The 21748-nt window shown below is 39.5% G+C and overlaps 1 protein-coding gene across 1 annotated transcript in view; it reads left to right on the top strand.

Moving 5' to 3' along the window:
• Nucleotides 1-6300: 6300 nt before the first annotated feature.
• Nucleotides 6301-21748, top strand: part of Dnajc24 (DnaJ heat shock protein family (Hsp40) member C24) — a 42000-nt gene continuing 26552 nt past the window's right edge. Inside the window, exons 1-2 of the mRNA XM_041679295.1 lie at nt 6301-6348; nt 7041-7180. Of these exons, the coding sequence (XP_041535229.1) occupies nt 7073-7180 (108 nt within the window). The 5' untranslated portion in view covers nt 6301-6348; nt 7041-7072. The remainder of the gene's footprint in view (nt 6349-7040; nt 7181-21748) is intronic.

Here is a 21748-nt window from a genome sequence, read left to right as displayed (position 1 = left end):
TCATGTCTTCATCCACTCAAGCTTTAACGATGCCACTGATTTTTATTTTTATTTCTTAAGGACAACGGAGCAAACAAACACAAAGCTAGGAATGTTTCCTTGGCTGTGCAGTGCAGATGCAGCTTATTTTAGAAGAGCGTATGAGTAAGGAAGGCAGCAATACTGCTAATCACACTTCCATCTTACTAATGATGACGCCAATGATGGCTTCCACTTCCCATGATGAAAGATAAGTCACAGTAATGAAGACAAACGTCCTCCCCATGTGCATCCCTATTCAAACACAGCCACATTTTAAGCCAGGTGCTGCAGTAAACATGCCCTGGTGGATTCCAAACTAACTCCAAAAGGTTCCCTAACACCCTGGAAACATCTTCATTATACACTCTAATTGATTTAAACAGACTCCGTATCAACTATTTAACACATTTTAACCCACAAATTAACACCCCCTGATCATCCAGATTAACCTTTCTCCTGTGAGTCAATTACATGACAAAAATAAACTTTTTCTTAAAAAGTAAAAATGGAGAAGGAAGGATGTTGTAAAAAGCTGCATATAACTGTGTTTTCTCACCTATTGAAAGAGATTACCGTGCATTCTAGGGACCCTAGAAAGTGTGGAGAAGCCAGGGTGATCTCAAGAAGAGAGATGCAAGAGGGAGTGCTGAAAATAAGTGGGCATGTATTATGATTGCCAAAGATGGAGTAAGGACAGCATCTCTAATAGGCTCTGGGATGACTGCAACACAGGCATGAAGAATACAGGAAGAAGAACCCCAGGTAGATAAAGACTCCCCAATAATCTAAGCACAGATGAAACAGAAGTTAAACAAGAGACCACAGTAGCAGGTGTGATGCTCTGCTAAGATGACAAGAACGCAGAGCAAGTTTAGGGGAGAAACAAAAGCTGCTTTGAAAAGACAGCGAAGAATTCTTGTGTCAGTCGGCTTCCTGTTACCACAACAGAATACTAGAGGTGACCACCTTGAAGGAAAGAGGCACTTGTTTTGGTAAGTGTTTTAAGCTTCCAGGTCTGTAAACACGGTGGGGCATCAGGGCAGGAACCAAGGGCAATGGAAGCCACTTTCTTCGTGGCAGCTGGGAACTAGAAAGACAGGACCGCGCAAGAAAGGGTAAAGGTAGATAGAGTTCCAATATTAACTCCATGGACACGCTTCTAGTCCTAATGTTCCCCATTCTCTGTTCTTGATTCTACCTCCTGGTGGCACCATGTATCGGAGAATAATCAGTATGGCACATTGGGGGATGTTTGAGAAAGAAACTATAGCAGTTGTCCATTAGATTGATTTAAATTAAATAAGCTTTTATGACAATCAGCCAAAAAGAAAAGTGTTTCTAATTCTTACCACACATTTCTCCTTCCCTTTAAAGTGTTACTTAAGGCTGAACACGCCCACTCATCTTCATGGTTTAGCTTCATCTTGATTGAAAGCTTTCAGGAATTCAAACAACCTGTTCTGCTTTGTACCTGTAAGTGACCAATGTCAGTTCTTGGTATTCTCTCACAGGGTACTTGCAGTTGTTTTTGCTGCTTATTTCTCTATCTGTCTGCCAAGATGAGTAAGATGCAGCCAACATTGCCTACTGTCTCTCCATATGAGGCACAGTGCAAACAGAAACTATTTGTAGACTGAATAAGCAAACAAAGGCTGTTCATGTGCCATAGGACTGCTTTTAAAATCTCATGACTAGCTAATTCTTGGTGGCTTGCCTGTCTTCCCACTAAGGTTTGAAGTTGCTTTAGATGCAATTTGCCTAATTTCAGAACATAACTGTAATACTGGTGACAATACAAATAAATTCAGCTTAGCTCAGTGATAAGAAAATCCTAAAAATCAGAAATAAATACAAGGAAAATTATAGTTAGTAATGAAATACCTAGAGAAAACACATGAATGTAATGCCAAAATGAATACTTAACACAAGCACACAGTTGCAGTTGGTTGGAGAGAAGGTGGTGCTATTTGATGGCACCTTTGGGAAGTGCAGTCTACTGGGAGATCCTTTGGCTATCAGAACTGTGTTTCTTTTCCTTTCCATTTTACATCCTGGTCATGACGCAAAGAAAATTTTTTCTGTTTCACCCTGTCTACCTTTGTCAGCTAGCACCCACTCCTACAAGAAAGCAAATGCCATGTCTACATGACATTAATCTAAAATGTACAAAACTGTGAACAAAAAGAAATCTTTTTTCTTTCTCCATTAGTCATCTCAGTATTTCATTGTAGTTGCTGAAGTAAATACAACTGTCTATAAGGTAGGAAGCATAGTTTCCTAGTATCATATTAATTAACGTTTGGTGGGCGTTTATTTATAGGCAGATTCATATTAACATAATGGATAGAGAAATGGACTAAATTTTGACTACTGCTACAACCTGGGGTTTTAAACCTTCATAAAATTATCTCTTTATGTAGCTATGATGCATGATCATCATCTCGTAATCAAATATTTAATTTATGCTTACTGTTTTTATAGAAGGTGTAGATCACATTAACTAAGATGGTTTTACTGATGCTTTAAATTTACATTGTAGCCAAACTAAAACACTAATTCAGCAAATACTTGGGTGTGGGTTTACTTTTCTAATTCGGTAGTTTCTGCCGCAAGTGTTATCTTAAAACTAAGATGCAAATATTTTACTAGTATTAGTAATAACCCTTACTAAGTACTTACTGATCTCAGGTACAACTGTTTCACTGAAGCCCCACATCATGATATAGGAGGCATCATGTGTGCAATTGTTTAGAGAGGAAGAAAGCAGGGAAGGATTAACTCTTACAAGCTCTAACTGTCAGAAACAGCAGATAGAGCTGAAGTTAAGCAGCTTGACTTCAGAATTCATGTCCTTAACCACCACATAATAGTTTGTTTCTTTTAAGAATATTTTTATATTTATTCTATTTTTAGTTAATTGTAAGTTCATGTAAGTGTGTGTGTCTTCAAAGGGTAGAGATGTTCGATCCCTCTGAAGTTGGAATTACAAGTGATTGTGAGCTGCTCAACATTGGTGGAAGGAACTAAACTCAGATCCACTACAGAAGCAGTGTGTGCTCTTAAGCCCTGAGCCACCATTCCAACCCCATAGTTTATATTTATGCTATGTAAGTTTCACATATGATGGATAAATTTAATTCTGAACACAAAGCAGTAAGAAACAAACCTATTGTAGAAACTTGCTGGCAACCAAACTGATCCAAGGCTTTCCTCGAGGCCCTGAAAAGGACCTATAACTACGATCATGCTTGGCAGAGCCAGGAATAGCCTGGGATCAGAGCCTTGGGAGCTTTTCCCCGAGACTCTGATGTGTGGAGAAGGAACATAGTTCCTCATCTAAAACTATGAATATGCTTGGCAGAGCTAATAATGACCCAGGGCCAGGGTTTGGTGGGAGTTGAGGTTTTCTTGAGAAACCAACTATCCCCCTCGAAGGGCTATGGTTATCAGTACCAAGGCCCTTGTGAGGCACTTGAGATATCCTTTATTCCTTTATGTAACATTGCTTGATTATCTTCCTGCGGAATTCTCGTATTTATGATGTATGACAGTCTGCTGCTGACCGTGTCTATCTTCCCCCTAAAAATCATATATAAGATACCGTACGTCTTAATAAGCTTGCTTAGCATAAGACATAGCTTGTACAAAATCTCTTAACCCCGGATTTCCTATCTTCTTTATAGTCTTTTTCCCCGGTCCACTAACTCTAGGACCCTGTCACTGAAAAATGACTTGATCCAGGTCAGAAACTCATCACTAGAAGTTGGAAGTGCTGGTGAAGCAAGACAGCTCCCAGTGCTCGGTTTGTCTAATGAGAGAGGTTCCTTGCTGCACACGACTGGCCATCTAACTGGGAGAACAGTTACAGAATATACCTTTAGAGACAATAACAAGTCATGGGATCAGAGGAGTACGAGGACCTGCTATGAGTATTGAAAGAAGTACTTTCTAAAGACTTAGCTGCTCTAGAAGGTAAAATAGTGCCAGAAGAAAAGGTTAGGATGTTAGGGATGGAGAGATGGCTCAGCAGGTAGAATACTGTTGTCAGTTCTAAAAACCCGAGTTTGGTATTCAGATCCCACATGGAAGGAGGAACAGCTGATTCCCACAAGTTGTACTTTGACCTCTAAAATATGTGCTGGCATACCCACACACATACAAATGCATACACAATAAAAATTAATGTAATTGGAAAAGAGGACTTCATTCTCTGGACCTGCTTTGCTCAGTGCCATAGCCATTAGTGACTGGAGGCTACTGAATACTGGAAACGAGTAGTCCAGGCCAAGCTGTGCTGAAAAACCCTATACAGCAGTTCCTAAATGATTACATTTTATGATGATAATATTATAGATATATCTGTGTTAAATATAATATTTCAAGAGTCACATATGTAGCTTGCATTTGTGGCTTACTTTTCTATATTTCTATGGGATAATGTTGTTCTAGATACAAGGAAATTAATGAGCAGTGACACAGTAACAATCACTTTGAGGGGTTTATCCAAATGTCAATGATTTGGATTATAAGACAAACCATCTGTGTTTTTTTTTCAGTGAACTAAAAACAACAACAGGAACCATTGTTAGTCAAGGAATTAGTCTGATAAAATTCATTTTTAGAGACAGACCAACCAGATTCAATGTTTCAAGTGTTTGGATACAGATCTAAGTAAACTACCCCTAAAAACATCTTTGAAACGAGCTGAGAGATCAGAAGAGGGTTTTTATATATTGGATGATAGTAATTAAATATTGACAGTTTTGAATAATTAAGGACTTCTTGAGGATAAAAGAAAAAGTTGATAGCAAGCTAAAATACTTGGATATAGATGAAAAGCATTTAGGATTTCCTGGGGAATATTAAGTAAGTGGCTAGAATAAAAGAGATATCACAACAGCCTAATGAAATAGTATATCAAACCTTTTGTTCCTAAAACTGGATTTCTTGAATATATTTCTGTATGCAAAGAAGGGTCAAACAGGATTGTTTGAGGGGAGGAATGTTTAATGGGGGATTTCTTATTGTAAAGGGAGAGATCCACAATACTTTCTTCTGTTGCTTTGTGCATTTTGGTAGGCCCACAAGATGGTTTTCTAAGTCCGGGACTGAAACTAGACCCTCTCAGCATTAGTATGATGATCTTTGCTTTGAACATGACAAAATCCAGTTGAGAACCTACTCTCTCCTTTTACATTTATATTTTAAAGTCAGCTGTATCATTCTGCAACTCCTCATGTATTCTGCAATGTTCATAACATTAAAAGAATTTATCCTATTATATTATTTCCACTTAGTTTTATTTTCAATACCTCTTAAGCTGATAGAAGCTGCTGGAAAATACAATAAACAGAAAGTATATCTGAATCAAGTAGCAACACTGAAACAACTTTGTATCTCCAAGGGAGATCATATCATGTTCTCAAAACTAAGATGCTTCTCATCTCTAGATTCAATGCACAGAAGAGACCAAGGCAAAGTAAGAAACAGAGGGAAGAGTTAATAAAAGGGAACACAGAAGGAAAGATGAGAGAGAGAGAGAGAGAGAGAGAGAGAGAGAGAGAGAGAGAAGAGGGGGAAGGGAGGGAGGGAGGGAGGGAGGGAGGGAGGGAGGGAGGGAGGGAGAGCGCGCTAACAGCACACTCAAAAGTGCTCCTTTGGAGCAACCCTTACCTAAAAGACTCACAAAGGACAGTTCATTCTGGTAAGAGGGCTGGTTCTACACCTGCATAATTACGTATCTGGCCTTGATCCCTCATTTGTTTCCTCATCTACAAAGTATCTATAGCAACACCTTCCAAAGTTGTCCTGGTGGACTGAAGTGAAAGCAAAAACAGAGATAGTAAATGTGAACGTATTTGAATTTTTAGAAAACTTTAAGTCAGTTGCTGAAGTCTAAAATGAATGATTATTAGGCATAATTTATTAGCTACACTCATGCTTATCACCAACTCCCGGCCCCCAGTATCAACCAACAGGACCCGAGTTACTCAAGGTAAAGTAAGCGGAACCTGGAATGAAGGTGCACCGCAGCAGAGGTGGAAGGATGTAGGATGTGACAATGTCGGAGCCGGGGCCAGGGAGAATTAGAACAAGTTGAGGAAAGGCATTTCTTCAGAGCTCCTTTCACACTGACAGAAACCTCGGAAACCAGGTCGAATTACCATAGCGACCGCGTCGGGGAAGGGAGGCGGGGCCCTGAGGATATGTGCACCGACAACTAGGGCACGACTGGAAACGCATTCCCGCTGAACGAAGACTTCCGGCGGAAAGGAAAGTGGGTTCCGATCTTCCGCGGAGTGGGCACACGCTCCCGTGCGAAGCCTGGTGAGTGTGACGCTGTGTGGAGCCAAGGAAGGTACCGGCCAGAGCTGGCTGGGTAGGGTGAACTGTGGAAGCCTCGGGTCCCCAAACTCCAAGTCGGACAACCCGGCTGCCTCATGCTGAACTGGTTTCTAAAGCAGGGACTGTGGCATCCTGGCGTGCACAGCTTCGGGAGCGAGGTCCTTGCAGTCTGTCAGCATCTTTGCCCTAGCAGGAGGACTGCCCTCTCCCTGAGCCCGTGCTGTCATTTAGTGAGGCCTTATATTTACTCTGGAAGCAGAGAACAGGGGAAATTCAGAGGCTATGTATGCCCTCAACTTCAATTTCTTTGGCATTCGAATTTTTTATTCATAAGCCCCAGTGGTTTTAGTGAACACCTCTATGGTAGTTTCACCATTAGATTATAAGAAATACCTTCTTAGAAGTTCATCCATCACCGAGGCTCATATTAAATTCTCTTTTTATGACACTGTGAATTTATTTAAAAGATAAACATATATCATATATCTAGCAGGTGTTCTGTACTTCTTGGTAGCTGTCCTTACACATGGCATTTATGAGACATTTTAAATGAACTATCAACTTTCTTGGGTTTGCATTTTGATCGTAATTTACTCAATCAAGTAATAAAGAATTTAGGAAGGGATATTTCATTATCCCGATTGTAATGAATTGTGATAACATTTCTGCTGCAGCTTTTCTGAGAAGGCTCACTTCAAAGGCAGCGATGGCTTTCGAGCAGATCCTCAAAAAGGACTGGTACAGCATTCTGGGGGCAGACCCGTCTGCACATGTGTCAGACCTAAAACAAAAGTATCAGAAACTCATATTGCTGGTAAGTCTTTTTTTTTTTTTTTCCAGATTGGAAATCATGTCGGGCAAAAGTTTTGTTTTGTTTTGTTTTTAATATTGCCAAAAATTTAAGCTTCAAAACATCTATGTAAATAGGAATCTAGATATTTATTTGTTCAGTTGAATATTTAAAGTGGACCACTTTTTTTCTGTTTGTCTCAGCTAGTGTTCAATGAAATAATCCATGTAAAATGTTTAAAACAGTTTTTACTTAATAAATGTTAAAATATACCAACCACCAGCCACACTGTTGAGTATTTGAAATGTGTAATGTTCTGTGTGTAAAACTGCAAATGTATTATAAATATAGAATGTGCACTGGTCTTTGATGACTTGGTACAAATAAGAACATAAAAATCTAAGAAATTTTATACTGATTATAATAAAAATGATAATAGTTTCTGTGTACTGGCTATTGCACGGGTATTTGTGCTTGTTTTATATATAATATTAACTTTTTAAGTAATATTTTTATTTTTTGATCATATCCATTCCCCTTCCTCCAGCTTCCCCCTGATATATCCTCACCTCCCTACCAACCCAAAGGCGAGTTCTCTTCTCCCCCACCCCCAATCCACTGACTTCCATTTGTGTTGCCCAAATACTCTCGTGTATGGGACCTGCCCTGGAGTGTGGTCTATCTATCAGGAGCCAGACCCTTAAAGAAAACTGACTCCTCGTCTACCTGCAATTATCAAATTCCAGTAACTCCTCAGCTAGGGGTGGGGTTTTGTGCTTACCTCTTCCTCTCCATGCTGGAATTTATTATATCAAATTGATGCTTCTTTTCGCTTGAGTTTAACATGTATGTGCAGCCTTTAGTTATAGCTTAGATTGTTTTCTAATAATTTAGTAATAATTTAAGCCTCTTTATTGTTTTTTACTAATATTCATTTGTTTTTTTTAAATTAAAATGGAACATAAAATTATCTAGAACCTTTGAGTTGTCCTATTCATTTATTCAGTCATAGTTTGATGTTGGTGAGCCAAGGTCTGTAACCATGCAATGGTCTCCATTTAGTTCAGTTTACAAAAAAGAGCCGAGAATCATTATTTATGTAGCATTGTTTGTCTAGTTTATGACAAATATGATCTCTGATATTTTGCCCAAACTGTATTTATTGGGAAACTGTATTTATTCTGACACCATCAGAAATGGGCTAATATCCGAATCTCAGGAAAATGAACTCCAGGCACGTTCTGCCTTGGAATTTTTAAGATAATCAGAAAAATAAAATACATTTTTGTTGAAAAATTTCCTTGTACTAAGTCGTCCTTATACTTTAGTTAATGCTTATCAATGTTAGATAATGCTATGCTTGATAATTGATTGGGGGGACCTGGAGATCCTTCTATGTTCTGCTGTCTTTTACTTGTGCAATGAGAAGGCTTTATATGTCCCTATTTGTCAGACACATTAACAATATAGAGTGTCTAATCTATGTCCGTCCACTACTCAGCTATACCCCCAGTATAGAAGTTCTTGTTTTTATGAAATATGTTTATTTTGGTTTTGTTGTTTTATATTTATTACTTTTATATCTTCTCTAATGTCATGGAAATGGTCTTCTGTGTCTTATTCTAGAAGCTTTATAGTTTGCTTTACTAATAGACCTCTGCCTTCTCTGTAGGCTGAGTTGGTGGCTACACTTGTATGTTTCCTCAGTATGTAGGTGCAGTTCCTCTAGCATCATTTCCTGAAAACATTTTAAGTTCTCCATTAGCCTGTATTTCTGGGGATTATATGAAATTTTCTCATTCTTTTTAAGTTTATTATTGTTTGCGTCTGTTATTTCTTAAATTTTTATTTCATTAAAAATTGTGCTTGTGTGTTACTGTGTACACATAAACCAGTGAGGGAGTAAAAGATCCAGATAGCAAGCATGGTTCCTGGATAGTTTCTGTTTCAGTTTTTTTCCACAATGATGGCTTATGATCTGGAAGTTGTAAGATAAGATAAACCCTTTCTTCCCCAGTTGCTTTTGTTCAGAGGGTTTTATCACAGCAACAGAAGACTGAACTAGGGCAGAGATCTTACAGTATTCCTTTGGATTTATACCTACCAACTTGATGATTTGGTTTCATTGTAAATGTCATTCTTTTTCTAATTTTACATTCCAGTTATTGACTGCCAGTGTGTAGAATTAGTATAACTTATTTTATATATCATTATCTCATCCTTCAGTTATGAACTCTTACAGATTAATGACAATTTTATACCAACGTAACCATCACTTCAACAAAAGAGAGATCTTTTTCTATTGTGTGCCATGTGTTTCTTCTTGCCACATGACAAGAAGATAATGAACATGGTTTGTGTTAGGTTTCAAACCTGTAACAAATGGCTGAGGTTCCTATTTAACATATCAAAGCAGACCCTGGCCACCAGGTTCAATCCCTCAGCCCTTGCCTGTTACAGGACTCAACTGGCTGGCACACCCCATCCCCTACTCTGAACTCCCCAGCCCAGGGGACTGGGCTGCCTTCCCTATATAATCTAACCATTTTGGTTAGCTGCTCTCTTTGTACCTTTGGGCATCCTGGCTTCTGCACCTGATTCCCATCTCTCCCCTCTTTTTTCCCTCCCCACTCTCCTCACATGGCTCGGGAATCTCCTAGATGTCCCTGCCTCTGCCTATGCTTTCCTCACATGGCTCAGGACTCTCCCAGATGTCCCTGCCTCTGCCTATGCTTTCCTACACGTCTGCAATAAACATTCTCTTCTACCGTACCTAGGAACAGTCGTGTTACTGTCCTTTTTATTTCTTTTTTTATTCAGTTTTTCTTTTGCCTGTACCCTGGTGGTTTTCTCCTGCTGCTATTGCTCTGTCGAAGTTCAAAACTGAACTTCTCTCTGAGGAAGGGACTTTTACATTTTGGATTTGGCTTCTACAGCCTTCCTAGAAGCCTTGTCTTTCTTATTTTTTCAGCTATTTTACAAAAGCAAAAGAAGAATTATGAATTATGAAAAACAAAAACTCCATGCTTTTATCAATAGGCTAATAGTAAGGACACTGAAGATATTTGGCTGGTTTTCTGGAGTGTTCCTATCAGAATTGGAATGGGCTGAATTTTCCCCTCATTTTGTTAAAAAGTAGTCAAATTCCTAACCCCACTTCTTTTGCTCCAGAGCTTTTGCTCCCTCTCTAACCTCTTTAGGAAAACTGTTCCCCAAAGATGTCTCTGCTACATTCTCCAGTTCCTCTCTTCCATCAGAAGGCTTTACCTCTTCCACACCCACAATTGCTATTGTCGGGATCATCACTAACTTCTCCCTTGCTAAAAAGTGGCAGTCAATTGTAAGACTTTGTTTTGGTTTATTACTAAGGTGGCCAAATCCTAGTTTTCTCAGAAGTTTGTGGAGGTTCTTTGCCAAGACAAGATACAGCAGTCCTTCAAAATTCCTGCTTCACAAAAAAGTTTCAGGTACATTAGGCCTGTAGGCTGAAGATGGATGCCCTCATGTTTCACAGGAACTTTGGGCGACTGTCCAGGAAGCCAGCGATTTTTTTGTCATTTCTATAGTTTTGGAAATTGTATGCTCTGTACTGATGTCGGATGTCCTTCTGTATATGTGTTGCTCTTATTGGTTAATGAATAAAGCTGCTTTGGCCTAAGGAAGGGCAGAATATATCCAGGCTGAAAGAAGAGATATATATATATATAGAGAGAGAGAGAGTAGGCAGAGTCAAGGAGATGCCATGTAGCTGCCAAATTTTGAAGGACTGCCCTATCTTGTCTTGACAAAGTGTGGCAGTTGCTTTCCTTTGTATCCTTCTTGTCCATTTTGGATGTTCTATTGTCAGCAGTCGAGGCAAGGGCAGTTTCTTTGTCTAGTGGCTAACTGCCACAATGAAAGTAAAGTCTATGTGGAGGTTCTTTGATGCCCATCATCCTTTTTTGAAGTATTTTGGTGCTGCCAGGAGCAGACATATCTCACTGTTATGAAAAGCTTTATGTCATTAAAACATCTTAAATGCTATAATCTGTATGCTTCTGGGGTGTCTAAAGATCACCTATCTATCTAAATATACTTGTTTAACCTTGAAAACATGCCTAACATGACTATCAGTTTGATTGTTATAGATGACTACTAACCTACATTTCTTGATTATCCTAAAGTTTTCAAAGACTAGAACTTTATATATTTTTTTATTTTTTTTATTGAGAAAAGGAGAAAAGAAAAAAAAAACAAGTTTCCACCTGCTCCCAGCCTCCCATTTCCCTCCCCCTCCTCCCACCCTACGCCCCCTCCTCCCACCCTTCTCTCCCTCCCCCCACTCCTTTCCCCCTCCCTCTCCAGTCCAAAGAGCAGTCACGGTTTTCTGCCCTTTGGTAAGACCTAGGACCTCCCACCTCCGTCCATATCTAGGAAGGTGAACATCCAAACTGGCTAGGCTCCCACAAAGCCATCACATTACGTAGGATCAAACCCCCGTGCCATTGTCCTTTGCGTCTCATCAGCCCTCATAGTTCGCCATGTTCAGAGAGTCCAGTTTTATCCCATGCTTTTTCAGTCACAGTCCAGCTGGTCTTGGTGAGCTCTCAATAGATCAGCTCCACTGTCTCAGTGGGTGGGTGCATCCCTCGTGGTCCCGACTTCTTTGCTCATGTTCTCCCTCCTTCTGCTCCTCATTGGGACCTAGGGAGCTCAGTCCAGTGCTCCAGTGTGGGTCTCTGTCTCTATCTCCATCCATCACCAGATGAAGGTTCTATGATGATATGCAAGATATTCGTCAGTATTGCTCTAGGATAGGGTCATTTCAGGTTCCCTATCCTCAACTGCCCGAGGAACTAACTGGGGACCTCAGCTTGGGCACCTGGGAACCCCTCTAAGGTCAGGTCTCTTGCCAACCCTAAAGTGGCTCCCTTAACTAAGAATTGTGGTTCCGTGCTCCCCTGTCCAACCTTCCTTTATCCCAATCCTCCTGTTTTCCCAAGGCCCGACCTCCTTCCCCTCTAACTTTTCTCTCCCCATCTCCCCTTACCCCCATCCCACCCCACCCCCAAGATCCCAATTTTCTCCCCGGCAATTTTGTCTACTTCCCTTAGCCAAGAGGATAACTATATGTTTTTCCTTTGGTTCACCTTCTTACTTAGCTTCTTTAGATTCACCTATTGTAGACTCGGTGACCCTTATTTATGGCTAGAAACCAATTATGAGTGAGTACATCCCATGTTCATCTTTTTGGGTCTGGGATACCTCACTCAGGATAGTGTTTTCTATTTCCATCCATTTGCATGCAAAATTCGAGAAGTCACTGTTTTTTACCGCAGCGGCAACATTGAATAAATGGGACCTACTAAAACTGAGAAGCTTCTGCAAAGCAAAGGACACTGTCACTAAGACACAAAGGCAACCTACTGACTGGGAGAAGATCTTCACCAACCCCACAACAGACAAAGGTCTGATCTCCAAAATATATAGAGAACTCAAGAAACTAGACTTTAAAATGCTAATTAACCCAATTAAAAAATGGGGCACTGATCTGAACAGAGAATTCTCAACAGAAGAAGTTCAAATGGCCAAAAGACACTTAAGGTCATGCTCAACTTCCTTAGCAATCAGGGAAATGCAAATCAAAACAACTTTGAGATATCATCTTACACCTGTCAGAATGGCTAAAGTCAAAAACACCAACGATAACCTTTGCTGGAGAGGCTGTGGAGGAAGGGGTACCCTCATCCATTGCTGGTGGGAATGCAATCTTGTGCAACCACTATGGAAGTCAGTATTTCGGTTTCTCAGGAAATTCGGGATCAACCTACCCCTGGACCCAGCAATACCACTCTTGGGAATATACCCAAGAGATGCCCTATCATATGACAAAAGCATTTGTTCAACTATGTTCATAGCAGTATTATTTGTAATAGCCAGAACCTGGAAACAACCTAGATGCCCTTCAATGGAAGAATGGATGTAGAACTTTATATTTTTAAATGAGCTGCATAAGTATAATACCTTAAACAAGAGTAGAAATAAGAGTATATTATAACAAAAATAACCTTAAATTTGTATCAATATACTCTATCCCCTTTTTCTTTTCAGAAAAAGATCCAACTTCCCTTGCTTAGTTTTTTCCCTCCTTACCATAACCTGTAACATTTTGCAACCAGTTACCCTACAGCATGACAAATATCCATAACCCACAGAATGACCAAATCCCCCCCCTCAGGAATGTGAGCATCATTTTCTCTAGATGGCTTGCTGCTGTCTGGAGGCAATGACATCTTTAGGGGACTCAGAAAATTGGGATAATGATCAAGTCCTGGGAGAGCTAGCTGTATTATTCTTTGTTTAGTCTCTGTGTGCTGGGAAAGTGTAGAACTTACCTGAAGCCCTGGCTGGAATAGTCTGTTAGTCTGGACCATCTCAGCTAGTAGCTTTGAAGTTTTTCTGGATGTGGTTTTGGAGGAAACTGTAACAGAGACATTCTGAGAGGCTGGATCACTTGGGCTACTTGTCTTTATTCATGTCTAGTCTTTTGTTCTGAAAATGTGCCAACTTTTAAAGATAGCATACATATCTGCATTAACACAGTATGGAATGTACGGTGTGTACAAGTCAGCTAAAGGTGATTTTTTTATTCTATGTTTGTACAGGTAAAAGATGTCTTTCAATTTTATAAGTCTGTTTGGACTGTGTAGCCCAAGCTTTATCCATGCCATATAAAAGGGTGGCATGCAATAAGTCATGAGGACTCGGTAGCCCACAGATTTATCGTGTCTCCTCCAGTCTCAGAGCTGTACTCATGTAGAGGGGTCAGCATATATGTCACCTTTCTTGTAGCTGTTTGTTCTTTGTGTCTGTTGCCAAGATTCACAGGAGGTCTCCCCCAATCAAGTCTTGTCTTTATTAACTTTGAAGAAATCCACAGGAAACAAAAAGCAAAACTTCTCCCCCAATACAACGTATTTTTTGATTTCTATTCTGAAGTTAAGACATATTAAAATGATTTAGATTGGTTTAATTTATTAGTTCTCATAGTCCAGTGTCTTTCCACAGCTATTGTATTTTTAGTTTTTAAAACATTTAAAGTCATCAAAGCACCATACAAGTTCCAGACACCATGTGTATTTCCCATCTTTATCTGGATTTTTTTCTTTTATATTACTTTACTCTCTCTTTAAAGACTTTATTATTTAAAGTCTATATTTTATTTCTTTATTTTTATGACTGTCTATAGCTATCTTCTTTCTTCAGCATCAAAGCACGTTTTTAAGAGTACTATATCTCTTTAGAGGTTGTCTCAGTCTTTGCCTGACCTTTCCACATCTGCAGCCTTCTAAGATAATGTGAACCAAACCTTAAGCTGCTAAACTTCCACCACACGGGTCCACTTAGCATAAGGTGCACTGGTGAATGGTTCTGTTCCCTCAGTTCTATAAGAGTTTAGTCTCACATTGATGGGTACCAACCTAAGGCCAAATTACTCATCTCTGGGAAGTTGATGAGTCTCCTACTAACAAGTATCACACTGCCCACTACTTATGAACTCTATTCACGTGCTCAGTAGGAGGGTCTCTTCAAAGAGCTGCATCCCTGTATACCCCAAGCACCAAGCCTACCCAAGAGACCATGGGCCTCAGAAAGCTTTCTCAGGTGTATATTGTGTGGTTAGTCATTGGGCACCATTTATATCAGTACTTTTTTGTGGTACCACTAGCCCACAAATAATGACACAGAGTCTTATTAATATGAAAGCTTGGCCTTAGCTTAGGCTTTTCCTCAACTAGCTCTAATAACTCAACCTGAATCTATTAATCTATGCTTGGTAGATTATATGTGGCTTGGTTATCTTTACTCTGTATGTTATGTCTGACCTCCTGCACACCTAGAATCCTTCTTCTCTTCCTTTCTCTCCCCAGAAATCCTACCTATCCTCTTCTGTTCAGCTTTTTATTACACCAATTCAATCACAGCAACAGATCTTCACACAGTGTACAGATATTCTGCAGCAAGTCTGGTCTACAGAGAGAGTTACAGAATATCCAGGGCTACACACGGAGAAACCGTTCTCAAAAAAGAAAAAGAAGCAAGGGTGCATGTAGTTGTTTTCGCAGCATGTATATAGTTGAGAAATATAAAACCTAAGTGCAACTAGCTGGTGAGAAACAGAATCAATGGAGATTAGAAATCTAAGCATGTTTACATATTTTCCAGTTTTGCACTCTTTCCCATTGTATCACAGTTTCTCCCAAAATTGCCATTCAAAGGGTTTACTATTGCTTAAAGACAGAGCTTTCATTTTTCTGGGTTTCTATACAACATCTTATGGTCAGAAAGGTAGAACATAAGACCAGACTAATTGCTATTCTCTTTTACTTTCAAAAGAATCTAGATTGTGTATAGTTTATGGAGTGAAATTTATTTTCTTTATTTTTATGGTGAGTTCACAGTTTCAGATATGTTTAAGAAAGTCAAAAGGGAAACAGATTATCATGGTTATTAGGCCTGTTTTGTTGTTGTTACATAAACAAGCTTTTCAATAGCTCTTCTCAATCTTTGCTTTTCAGCAATCTCACAGAGTAGCTGAGAATAAAGTTTCATTGAACTAATACTATTCTGTGTAATTTTATAAAAAGACCATTTATTACATGTACTTTTTCCAAATTTAGAAGACTCTGAATTTAACACCTCCTACGTAATTGTTGGGATAAAATATTGCCAAATCACCAGCTGCTAAGTTTACAAGCCATGCTGATTTAGTAAGTGCTGCTTCCTGTTTTCAGTTTTTGTGAATGTAATGCTTTTCAAGGTTCTGATACTGGAAATAGTTTTATTTACAAAATAAAACAGTCAAAAATTTTAGCAGTGTTTTATTAATGTTTATTTATGTGATTACTTCTTCTCCTTGAAAATTAAGTCTAAACTGTGTTTTCATTTCCTACAAGTAACAGTTTTAATAATAACCTATTGCTTTAAAATCATCTAGGGTCTGGAAATAATAGTTATGTTATTCCTGTATTGCTTGTAAATATAGCAATTTTCTGAAGATAAAACTTTATTAAAATGAAAAATGGGATCCCTTCTCATTGATGCTGATAATATTACAGGATGTCTTTCAATTGGAAAAGAATTACTAGAAAATTACATGCTACTGTTAGAGCATGTCCCAAAACCTTAAGGAAAATTTGTATCACTTGAGACTGGAATATTGATGATGCTATTAGTGTTGGAAGGGTATAAAATACAATTTTCTATTTGTGTCTTTATTTAGAGGCTTTCTTGATTATAACTAATTATAGATCATCATTAAGCTTGATATATATTACATTTTGTGTTTTGAAAGAGAAGTTAGAAAGGGTACCGATGCTGTATCAGAAGGGAATTACCACATTGGTGTAGAGAGCTAAGAACAACTCTTTAACCATGCTTACTGAGTACATTACAAAGGAAGTGATCTTGTTTTAGTCCAGATAGTTGGGCATTAAGAGAAACTTAGAACAGGAACTAAGTTGCTATGGAGGGCCTAGGAAAACAATCAGGATGTGTAGTAATGAGGGTCAGGCTAGTTGGGGTTTCTGTCCCACCTGGTTCCTCAGCCGCTTAGTCCCAGAGAAAATCATATTACTTATAAACTGATTGGCCCACTAGCTCAGGCTTCTTATTAGCTCTTATAATGTATACCAGCCCATTATTCTTATCTATGTTATCCACATGGCTCAGTACCTTTTTCAGCTGGGTAGATCACATCCTGCTTCTTTGGTGGTCTGGGGCAGGACTTGGAGGAATGGGCTTCCTCCTTTGCAGAATTCTCCTGTTCTCATTGCCCCCTCTACTTCCTGTCTGGTTTTCCCGCCTATACTTCCTGCCTGGCCAATCAGGGTTTATTTAAAACATGATTGACAGAATACAGACAATTCTCCTGCACTTTCCAGACTAGAACTGTCCTTGTAGGACAGGTCAGGAGAGCACTGTTCTTACCCCTACTGTCACTGTGGCCTTGATGAACACCCTGTGAATGTTGGTCAAAGGGACTTACAGGAGAGTGTGTGCCTACCTGTGTTGCTGTGATCAGGGGCCTTGATTGTGGAAGACTGCACACAGTTTGAGAATCAACTTTAGTATGACAGGGAGTTGGATCTCTAAAAGGGTGGAGGAGAGGATACTTGGTGTCATGGTTGGCTCTAGTGGTGTGGAGTTAATCTCTAATTCTGAGTGTTGACAGGTGGGGTATCAAGAGGTAATGCGTTATCACAGGTGTATATTTGTTATCTGTCTGCTTTCACTGCTGGGTTGCAAGGGTTTTATGAGCTATGTACTTGAAACCAAGGTAGAGACTAAGTGTTTCTCCTTATATCACATCATAGCAGGTTGTATTCATAAAACATGAACTTCTAATCCTCACACATCTACCTTCCACGACTGGGATTTCAGAGTTTCATGACTCCACTATGTCTGGTTTAACTTTTGCATTTTCTGTTCCATTAACCAGTTATCTCTTAGTCTGTCCTCAGTGTGTCTATTTTGAGTCAAATGAGCTTACCAAAATCAAAGTTCATTGCAAAGATGACTTTGGGATTGGATGATGCAATACCATAGCATCTTATATTCTTGGCCTTGTTCGTCTGTTTCCCTGCGATTTTGACCTGACTGTGTTATCAACCATTTGATGTGTTTAATATTTAAGCCTTATTTTGAGTGAAAATGTTTGCTGCTGTCTCAGTTAGGATTTTATTGCAGTTAAGAAACACTATGACCATGGCAACTCTTATAAAGGAAAACATTTAATTGAGGATGACTTACAGTCAGAGGTTTATTAGTCCATTATTGTCATTGTGGCATGCAGGCAGGCATGATGCTAGAGAAGGAGCTGAGAGCTCTCCAACTTGATTCACAGGCAGCAGAAGCGACTGTGTCCCATATGGGTGTAGCTTAAGCTTAGCCCTCAAAGCACACCCACACAGTGACACACTTCCTCCAACAAAGCTACACTCCTGCTAGTGCCACTCCCTATGCGGGCCATTTTTCTTCCAAACCATCACATACCTATACTTTAAACAAAGGATTACTATCTGGAACATACCTAGAGCTGCAAAAGTTAAACTCTTCAAACACAAAACTTCCTATTAAGAAACAGGACAGTTCTCAAAAAAAAGGGGGGTGGAGTGAGGAGAAAGAAATACAGACAGATAGACAATATGGTTAGGCAGTGTCTTAGCTAGGATTTCTGTTGTTGCAATGAAACACCATGATCAAAAAAAACAAAGGGTATATTTGGCTTACACTTCACATCACTGTTCATCATCAAAGGAATTCAGGACAGGAACTCAAACAGGGCAAGAACTTAAAGACAGGAGCTGGTGCAGAGGCCACAGAGGGCTGTTGCTTACTGGCTTGCTCTTCATTTCTTGTTCAGCCTGTTTTCTTGTATAATTCAGGACCACCAGCCCAGGGATGGCACCACCCACATTGGACTGGGCCCTCCCCCATCAATTACTAATTAAGAAAATACCTTAAAGGCCTGCTTGTAGCCTCATCTTATGGAGACATTTTCCTAATTGAGGACTCCATCCTTACAGATGACTTTAGCTTGTGTCAAGTTGACATAAAACAGTATTTTAAAAAGTTTTCAATGTTCTTAGCCATCAAGGGCTTGCACATTAAATCTACTTTGAAACTCCCTAACTGTAATTAGAAGGTCTAACATCACAAGAGCAAATGACAACAGATGCTATAATTAACAATAGATAATAAAAGTGTGAAACATATACATAGTGGAATTTTACTGTGCTGTAAAGAAAAATGAAATGATAAAATTTGCTGAAAAAATGGATGGATTAGAAAAGTAAGGTGACACATATTCAGAAAGACAAATACCTTCTATTCTCTTTCATATATGGATTATATGGATCCTAGTTCTGTGTGAATGTGGCGGGGAGAAGGGGGTCCTGGTTATGCAAGTATTTCTATCACAAATAATATTAGGAAGGAGGAGAGATGGTAAGGCAGGTGGACTCAAAGCAGTCATGAAGGAAGAGTGTAAAGCAGGCAGGGAAAAGAGTGAAAAGAGGAGACAATTCAAATTCAAACAATTTTGGTTTGAAAATACCAAATGAAACCTAATACTTTGTTTTGGAATAAATAAATGTCTGAATTTTATCTGGGTTCTGTAGTTATCAGAACATTGATTTGAATAATGCCAACTGCCATCATTGCTATTGGAAACTTCTCTCCCCATTCTTGCCCACTCTTCAATGGTAGGAGGTGCACCTTCTGGAAAGGTACAATTCTGATACTGTCCTGAAGATGTCCCTTAGTTAAAAACTCTCTCATCTTCTATGGTCTTCTGGTGAGCTCTGACCTTACTAGAGTTCTGCTGAACATGACCTGTTTTTCATTGCCTATGCCTGTGACTACGTCAGCCAAAGCGAAGTCTCCCAAGGCAGAGGTCCTTTCCATTCACTTTTCTATCCTTGGTGGCCCTAACTCCTTGCACTCTTTACAGCAGAATCTCAAAGAGCAGTTGGCTTTTTGACTACTCTGCACCATGGTATCATTTTTCTCTATTTTTCCTTTTTCTTCTCAGGCTCAGTGACGATGTTAGGTTGTTTACCCCTGTAAACCCAAGACCAGCATGTGAAGTGACTTGGCCTGTGGCAGTTTTGAACCTATGGTTTATCTAACCTGTGGTCAGAAAGCCAGCTGTCATGTCCCCCACCCCCCCATCCCTGGGATAGCTCTCTTCTATCCTGCAGATAACGTGGAGTTTTGAACGCCTTAGCGTTCTCAGATGCTCTATCTTGATCTTACTCCTGCTCTGCCTGCCTGGCAGTTCTGTTTATAACTCTGATGGCAGTCTTACTGTATTTGTGGTCTCTCTGTGCCCGGGATGTTGCTTTTCTCCACTCTTCTGTGTCTCCAAAGGCTGACTTGTCTTCATTCCTTGGGTGTCGGTCAGTGTCGCCCTTATTACAAAGCCCTCCTGCCAAAGTGAGAAGTCTTTTCATGCCCTTGTCTTGCTACCCCATCTTAACTGTTGCTGTATAATTTGATCATTGCCGTGTCTGCTTCTTCCAGGAGAAAGTGAGACTCTTAGGGCAGGAATCCTCTCTTTGTCTTAAATATCCACATGACTGGTGCAGTATCTGTGTTGTAGTGAGGTGGCAAATAAGTATGTTTTGATGGATAATCACATCTTTGGGTTGGTAGCCTTAACATAGATTATATTTTCTCTAAGCCACAAAACCTTGAAAAATTAGGCTTTAATAATAATAAAAAAAGGAATCACATTTTATGTGTTAACTGTTAGACAAAACAATGAAGTGTTGATTTTCTTTAGGCAATATTTTACTAAGCATTAGGTGGCAGTAGTGTGTTAGACTTGACTTTACTTTTAGATTTTTTTTTCTTTAAGCTTTCGTAATATTAATGTGATATAAAAGTATAAAGGTCATCTTTGTAGTTCTATCATACATAACGTTTTGTAACATAATCTTATCTGAAGCAAGTAAATTTCATAGAAATGAAGAAAGCAAGAAACGCCATGTTAATCGGTGAGGATCCCTCTCTAACCTGTACTCATGCTGATTAGAGAATCACTCCTACAGAGTCTTAGCAGCTCTTCTCCCTGCTGTTTGATGGCTGCCTTGTGAGAACTCTGGTTGCAATAATGAAGCCAGACGTGATCTCAGACGGTATGTCCTAAGAAGCTCCAAGTGCTCTGCTTGTTCTCATGGGTCTCTGTCCATATTATGGTCACCTGTCTGGTGTACTGAGTTTCATTTTAAGTGCATTTCTTTCATTGAGTGGAAAGGATTAAGTGTGGTCACAAGCATGCAAGTCTTATGTGTGTTTAATTCCACAAGTTTGAATATATGTGTATTAAAATGACAGTGCTTATTATGCATATTTCATTTTCATAATAGCTTCTGAAGGCCTGTAAATAATCAGAATCTGATTATAATCTGATTAAATAGTCAGAAATTATATTTAAGGACACTGTACATTTTAGCTCCACAAAAACATTTCTGCAAAGAAATAGAAAGGTGTTTAGAGGTGATTCAGACAAGAAAGGCGGAATTCGCTCGCCACATTTCTCTCTCAAGGGTGAAGCACCTGGGGGAATTAAGCCAGTGTGCTCATTTCACTAATATGGCAGAGTGGTGAGTTAACAGAAGAACAGGAGAGCGCTGATAGAGCACCCACCTAATTAGTACCAGATGCCTTGGTGGCCACCACGAGCTGCAGGTCGCTATAGGAGAGCCGCACTGGGATGTCACTGTCCGAATGACACCACTCTTACCCCTCTTTACTTCTCAGGGGTGGCTTTATCTTGGTGGCAGTTGTTCAAGTCCTTAATTATGCAAAACCTGAAATAAAAGTCTTTCCCGAATTCCGAGAACAGGTGGAGCCAGCAGTGCGGTGATGGTCATTGGAGGAGACTGGAGGCCAGGGTTTTCTTTAGACTGTAAATGTGGCTGTTCAAAGTGTAGTGCAGAGGTTAAGTCCTTCTATTTCTGAGTTTCCCTTTGTTGTGAATTTAGTTCCCCCAACCCCACCTCATCATGCTTCTTTTAAAAAACATCCATACCATGAATGTTGTGA

The sequence above is a fragment of the Microtus oregoni genome, unplaced genomic scaffold, assembly GCF_018167655.1.
Source record: "Microtus oregoni isolate MIOR12 unplaced genomic scaffold, Mior012 000031F_ref0000149, whole genome shotgun sequence".
In the NCBI taxonomy this organism is placed as follows: domain Eukaryota; kingdom Metazoa; phylum Chordata; class Mammalia; order Rodentia; family Cricetidae; genus Microtus; species Microtus oregoni.
The sequence above is the reverse complement of the archived record's forward strand: the minus strand, read 5'-3'. Positions and strand labels throughout refer to the sequence as shown.